We start from the raw sequence: 6,953 nt of genomic DNA, 5'->3' as shown, positions 1-6,953 counted from the left end.
CGGGGCGGGCAGGTGAGCGGGGAGGGGCGGGAAGGGCGCACCTCTGGGGGAGGGGAGAGGCACAGCAGGGTGGGACGGAAGGGGCTGCTGCGGGCAGAGCTGGCGGGGGTTGGTGGGGCGGGAGCCGGCTGAGACGGGCTGCATCAGGGGAAAGGCGCAGCTGGACGCGAGCGAGCATCTGGGGTGATGGAGCCCATCTGAGGACCGGGGGCCGCGTCCGGGACGAGGATGCACCTCTGATAGCTGTAGACGGGAGGAGGGGACCGTAGATGAATATTGGTGACACTTCTGAGAACTGGCCACAAGTGAATGGGTCACACACCTCACCTGTAGGGGAAAAGTACATGCTGGATAAGGGGAGGGCGTCTAGCTATGGAAGCATTTCTGGGAAGCAGGGGCCACAGCTGGATGTGGGGACCTATAGGGGCCACAGCTGGAGGAGGTGTAACAGCTGCATGTCGGAGACACATCTGGAGAGAAAGGAGCCACATGTGCACGAAGAATATGACTGGTGATGAGGGGTCCGTGGCCGGATATAGGACCGCATCTGGAGATGGAACATCTTTAGAGGCGGGCACCACCGGATGTGGGGTACAGCCAAGTATAGACACATGGAGGGGAGAGTTCCATATGACCGGGGCACTAGAGGTCACTGCCAATGTAGGAGACTCTTCTGGAGGGGGAGGAGGTCTTGGCTAGAAGTCGAGAACACATCTCAGGAGGTGTCCACGACTGAGCTTAAGAGTCATATTTTTTGGAGAGGGACACCAACTGTACCTAGGAGGTCACATCTGTAGAAGAAGAAACCAGAGTTGGAATTAGGGATCAGAATGACAAGCTCCAACTGTCCCTGGAATAATACAAGGGGTGGGAGGAGGCCCAAGAGAACGGGGGGTGCATCCCGCCCCGGGACTCGCCTGGATAGCAACACCGGCCCCAAAGAGGCAGGCATAACATGGAGGGAGCGGGATACTTCAGGTGGGTATGGGTCTGATATCCTCGTGTCCCCCCCACTTCCACTCAGGCACCCCAGGATGGAGCCCCCGCCCGGCATGGCAGTGGGGCAGGAGGAGCAGGAAGAGCAGGAGCTGCTGGAGCGGGCCTTCTTCTCGTGGGCTGAGTTCAGCCGCTTCTTCGACGCGTGGTGCCAGCAGCGGCTGGCGCTCTTCTTCGTCCAGAGCTCCATGCACCTGACCCGCTGCCACTGGGCCAGGTTGCCCCCGCTCTACACACTCATCGATGTGCTCAAGTACAGCTACGTGCGGCTCGTGTGCAAGGACGTGCGTGCTCCCAGCCGGCCTGCCATGGGGTGAGTGAGCTGGGGGAGAGGGAGGCAAGGCGGAAGGGTCCGCGCACAGCCCCGCCCACCCAGGCAGGGACTGGGAGAGAGACGCCGACTAAAAAGACTAAACACACCTTCCTGAGAGCGGGAGGCGGAGCGGGAGGGACAAAGGCACGCGCACTGAGGGACACGGTGGGCTCCCCTTACCGACTTTATAACAGAGACCCATAGAGGGGCGGAGAGTAAGATAGACGTACACACCCGAGAGACAGAAGAGAAAAGAAGACACGGGAAATTCCAGAAACACGGAGACATGGGGCCAGAGACATCAGACGGCCAGAAAAACATACGGAGTGATCAGAGACAGAGCTGCAGAAAAGCCAAAGATAGAAAAGGTCCATCCATTCAGTAAACACAGGACCCAGTTCCGTGCTGGGGACCAGGAATAGTCACTGGGGGAGGCGGGGCAGGCGTTTGAGCAAGACAGACAGATCCCCTGCCCTTCTGGAACTGAGCGGGCAGATTGACGGTGAGCAGGCTCACGTAATGCTACAACAGGGGCAAGTGAAAAATCCAAAAGTGAGCTAAGAAACACACGCTGGTGGCCAAGGATGTTTCGATTGACCTTGATTTTAAACTGGGAACATTCCCCACAGAATGTTGGGATTCTGACTTCCCTTGAAACATGGGAAGAGGCTGAGCCCACATTCCCGTGTGGCAGACGGCCGCCCCTGTTAGACCGGGCATTGGCACTCAGGTTTGCCCCGGCCCCCACCGCCGTCAGCCACCTCAGCTTTGTATTTCCTTGTTGGACACCGTAGGCGTAAGAGTTTGCGACCCTGGATTAGGGAGCCGTAGACAAGAGGAGAGTGTTGGGGACACGGGCTCTGCCCTCAGGCAGCTGGAGACGGGTGTCTTCAGGCAAAGGACTTCCCATTCCCACACCTCGGTTTTCCCGTCTCTGAAATGGGGCTGTTGCAGTACCCGCCTCCAGGGGCTGCTGGGAGGTGGCCGTGAGACCACGTGCCGGAAGGCGCTTACCTGGTGCCTGGAACGCGGGGCAGCTGGGTCAATGACCGCTATTCCAGGGGTCAAGAGCACAGACTCCTGGCTGCGGACCGCCGCTCTGCTGCTGATTAACAGATGACGTCGAGCTAGTGACTTCACTTTGTCCGGGCCTCAGTGTCCCCATTTGGAAAATCGGAGACTAGAACCGATCTCGCAGGTTCTGTGTGATTTAAATGAGCCGAAGGAGCTCTTGTAACAGAGACGCTCACCCGTAGTTATCTAAACGTCGATTGTGAGATTACTGTTCTTGGTGATTTATTCAAATAAATTTTAGAAACAGAGACTCTGAGATCTGGAAGCACAACAGCATCCAACGCACCTCACCACACAGAAATCTAGAACATTAGAGCTTGCAAGAAGCTTAGGCCCAAGCTGGAATCTCTCATTAACAGACTCCAATCCGAAGTAACACTTACTGAGCACCTACTGTGTGCATGCCCTTTTCTGGGCATTTGGAACCCAGAGCTGGTCTCTGCCCTAGAGGAGCTCAGAACCTAGTGGAAGAGACAAAGGTGCTCACCCCCCCCCCAAAAAAAAAGAGAGGTGGAGGGAGAAATAATGGCCCACAGTGGTGAGAGAGAGGTTGCAGGGGGAGATGGAAGAGAATAAAAGGGAGTGGTCAGCTCCACCTGAGAGCTTACAGGGCAGTTCTGGAAGTCTTCCTGGAAGAGGTGACCAGTAAGAAGGCTCTTGAAGGGTTTTATTTGTTTTCATATTTACGTACATACAGTATTAGACTTAAACACGTGGCTCTTACCCTGCGAAGGCACTGTCTTAAGTGCTCTACAAATATCAGAGCAAGCCGGGCTGGGGGACGGGGCTGAGAAGTGACAGGCTGTGGAGGGGGCTTGGCCTAGTGACTGGGTGGACATTGGGACGGTCCCCAGATGGGAGGCCCAGGAACGGGAGTGGTTGCTGAGCCGCTTCAGGGATAACTTGGGGCTCTCGCTCGTGAGCCCCTTTATCTCCCCCAGCTGCTCAGTCAGGGCAGTGTCACAGCCCGGGGACAGCCCCACGCCAGGGTCCAGAGCCGGAGAGAGTTAGTGTGAGACGCGGCTGGAACAGCAGCGAGGCCCGGGCCTGCCAGGGCCGAGTCCAGGGCCTGGGGCTCTCTCCTGGGAGCCCTGGGGAATCCCGGGGAACTGTGAGCAAGGTCACTTCTGTGTCCAGGAAGAGCCCACGGCGGGGTGGCCTGGAGGAGAGAGACAGGAATGCAAGCCAAGCCTTTGAAAACACAAGAGAGCTCGACCAGAAAGACCGAGAAGAAACGGGCCAGTGGCGTGTAAAACGAGCCAAAGCAGTAGGACGTTTCGGAAACTGCGGCTACTCGTCAGTAACTGCTGTGTCCCAGCCCCTTCTCCAACCTCTTTGCATAATTTAATCCTTTTCTTCGGATCGCTCAACAAGGCTGTGCGGTCGGTATTATCATTAGCCCCGATTTCCAGATGAGAACACTGAGGCACAGAGAGGTTAAGGACTCGCTCAAGACAGCACAGCCTCTGAGAAAGCAAAACTGGACCACAGTGACCGCAAAGCCCGTGCTTTTAATAGCCAGCCTCCCAGCCCCTCATCTTTATTTCAATCATGGATCGTCAGTATGAGGGTCGAATGTACTGGGCGAATGTGTTTTAGATGCCGGGGTTTCCGTGGGTGAGCTCCCCGTCCAGTGGGGAGCATACATTACAGATGGCCATCAATCAAACGAGCGCCTCCGTGTGTAATGCAGTCTGCGCTAGCCCGGGGAGGCGAAGGAGGGCCTCCCGGAGGAGGTGACCCTGACTCTGAGTTGTGAAGCACGGGTAGGAGTTAACGAGGTGAAAAGATGAGAGAAGACTGTTTCCTGAAAACTCACAGTGAGAATGGAAAAACGCGGATGGGATGGAGAGTTTAGAAGGCAGGACTTGGCGACGGGCGGTTTTCATGGGCGAGCGGTAGGTTTGCCTAGGTGCCTGGGCTTCTTCCAGTGGCGCGAGGCTTTCGCTCATATCCTTACTGAGCTCGTCCCGGGGGTGGTTCTAGGTGCTGGGTAAACAGACAGACAAAAAGCTGTGCTCACGTGGAGTTTACATCGAAAGGCGGATGGCTTTATTCTCGCGGCCGGGTGAAGAGAAATTGCAAAATGACGCGTTGAGGCCACAGCAGACGATTACGTAAGGTCCTGGGACTCCAGAGGGCACGTGCTAGTCTCTGCCAAGATGGGCAGCTTCACAGAAGAAAACGTTTAGAAAGTATAACATATTCAGAAAAATACACACATCGTACGTGTGTAAGTTGACGAGTCTTCCCAAAATAAAATGCACACGTAACCAGCACCCAGAACAAGAGACAGAACATGTCCGGTGCCAGGAAGCCCCTCAGGCCCCCCAAAGGGTTAACCACTCAAGCCCATCCCCAGCAGGGGTTAGCTTTACCCGTTGGTGAACTGTCTGTAAACGAGAATCGTGATGGTTTGTGAGATCCGCCCACATTGTTGGGGATAGGAACGTTCGGCGCATTCTTATCGTTGATTAGTATTTTATTCTAGGAATATGTCACAACTTCCTTTCCCACTCTGCTGTCATATACTGGGTAGTCTCAGGTATTCGGCTAATGCAAATGTTGCCGCTGTGAACGTTGTAGTACAGTCTCTCAGTTTTCTGCAAACGATGGTACCCATTTGACAGTTCCCGACGGCGATAAACGAGAGTTCCAGTGGCTCCGCGTCCTCATCAACACTCGATGTTATCCGTGTCTTCTATCAGGCCATCCTGGTGGCGTGTCATGCATTTTCTTAAATTCGTCTTGCTTTGATGACTCATGAGTTTGAGCGCCTTTTCACGTATACCGTTTTAAAACATAGGAACCTAACTTCCGTTGTTGGTGGGTGCCTAAAACCACACGGGAATGCTAAATGCCAGTTTAGGTCATGGCTACCTTTGGGGACGGAGGGAGGGAAGAGGGGACTTTGTTAGGGCAGGGTTCACAGAGGGCCTCAATTTTCTATTTTGTTGTTGCTCAATCAGAAGCAGACACAGGGTGATCTGAAATGTTGTCTGAAACGCGTTCGAGGTAAATACAATAAAACATTCATTCACTTTAGACAGAGCCGGAGTTATGGGTACAAAATTACAGCCAACACAAAGGGCTCACCGTGTTCCAGGGGCTGTTTGTAAGTGCTTTCCGTAGATCAACCCTACGAGAAAGCTGTTGCGATTATAACTCCCCCCCTTTTAACATACGAGGAAACTGAGGCACAGGGACCTGAAGTGACTTGGCCGAGGTCAGACAGCTGGTGTATTCTCAGGGCCCTCCACCCTTTTCTGTGCTTGAAACCATTCTTGATTTTTTAAAATAAGTTTTAAAGAGGAGAGGGCAGGAAGAAGCGGGCAGCGGGTGGAGTGACGGCGGCCGCGGCCATTCCCCCCGCAGGCACCGTGAGGCCGGCTGCCCCGCCTTCATCATCGTCAAGCTGAGCCCGCTGCGGGACCGCCTGGTGGTGACGGAGTGCCGGCTGACACACTCGCACCCGGCCTGCCCCATCGAGTTCGCCTACTACTTCCGGCCGGGCCGCCTGCTGGCCAACACCTGCCTGCCGGTGCGCACCACCAACAAGGTGTCCAAGCAGTTCCTGGCGCCCGCCGACGTGCACCGCCTGCTCTCCTACTGCAAGGACCGCGACCGTGGTGTCATCGACGCCCTGCGTGCGCTGGAGGGGCTCTTCCGCACCGACCCTGAGGCCAAGGTGGGGTCTCGGAGGAAGCAGGCCGGGGGCGGGCCACCCATTCACCCATCCATCCATTCATTCATTCGTCCATCCTCCCGCTCACGCCTTCATTCATTCCTGCGTGCGTTGGTGTGGTTAGTTCCCGTTAGGGCGTGGGGGCTGCAGCCGCGGAGACGCGCGTGCTCCCCGCCCCCAGAGGAGGCACCCGAGGGACCTTCTGCCATGACGGAGGTGGTCTGTGCTGTGGAGGGGTGGGCGGGTGGCCGCAGGTGGCTCTGGAGCACTTGAAATGTGGCCAGTGAGCCCGAAACCCTGGATTTTTTATTTTATCTCAGTGTAACTAACCGAAGTTTAAATAGCCACTGATGGCTACGGGCCACCACGCGGAGGCGACTGCTAGACGTAGCTTGACGTGGTGGTGGGAGAAAATAACAAGGGACGGACACATCCGCAGGTGACATCATGTCACCAGCTAAAAGAGGATCGAAAGGGACGGAAGACGCCGTTTCTATAAAAAGCGGCATTTTAGGACGTGGTTCCATAGCGTAGCGGGGAGCACACGCGGCATTTTAGGACGTGGTTCCATAGCGTAGCGGAGAGCACACCTGCTTTACACACAGAAGGGCCTGGGTTCACGCCCCAGTGGAGCCACGGTCCGTGGTCTGCGGCCATGCCACCCTGAACAAGCCCGATGTCTGGTCTCGGAAGCTAAGCAGGGTCGGGCCTGGTTAGTACTCGGATGGGAGACCACCTAGGAAGACCAGGTGCTGTAGGCACAAATAATAATAAAATAAAATAAGATAAAAAACAGCAGTTTTAGAGCCGTTAAGTGTGTACAAAGGATAATAAGGTGTCATCCGCACAAAGGGTCTTCAGAGGGGAAAGTGCCAGGCAGAGGGA

General features: G+C 55.5%; 1 protein-coding gene and 1 pseudogene across 1 annotated transcript in view; both read left to right on the top strand.

Moving 5' to 3' along the window:
- Positions 1-122: 122 nt before the first annotated feature.
- ZSWIM9 (zinc finger SWIM-type containing 9) overlaps positions 123-6,953 on the top strand; it is a 16,063-nt gene continuing 9,232 nt past the window's right edge. Inside the window, exons 1-3 of the mRNA XM_025048848.1 lie at positions 123-591; positions 1,025-1,309; positions 5,759-6,071. Coding sequence (XP_024904616.1) covers positions 1,035-1,309; positions 5,759-6,071 — 588 coding nt within the window. The 5' untranslated portion in view covers positions 123-591; positions 1,025-1,034. The remainder of the gene's footprint in view (positions 592-1,024; positions 1,310-5,758; positions 6,072-6,953) is intronic.
- Positions 6,714-6,829, top strand: LOC112482168 (annotated as a pseudogene).

The sequence above is a fragment of the Pteropus alecto genome, unplaced genomic scaffold (genome assembly GCF_000325575.1).
Source record: "Pteropus alecto unplaced genomic scaffold, ASM32557v1 scaffold41, whole genome shotgun sequence".
Taxonomy (NCBI): domain Eukaryota; kingdom Metazoa; phylum Chordata; class Mammalia; order Chiroptera; family Pteropodidae; genus Pteropus; species Pteropus alecto.
The sequence above is the reverse complement of the archived record's forward strand: the minus strand, read 5'-3'. Positions and strand labels throughout refer to the sequence as shown.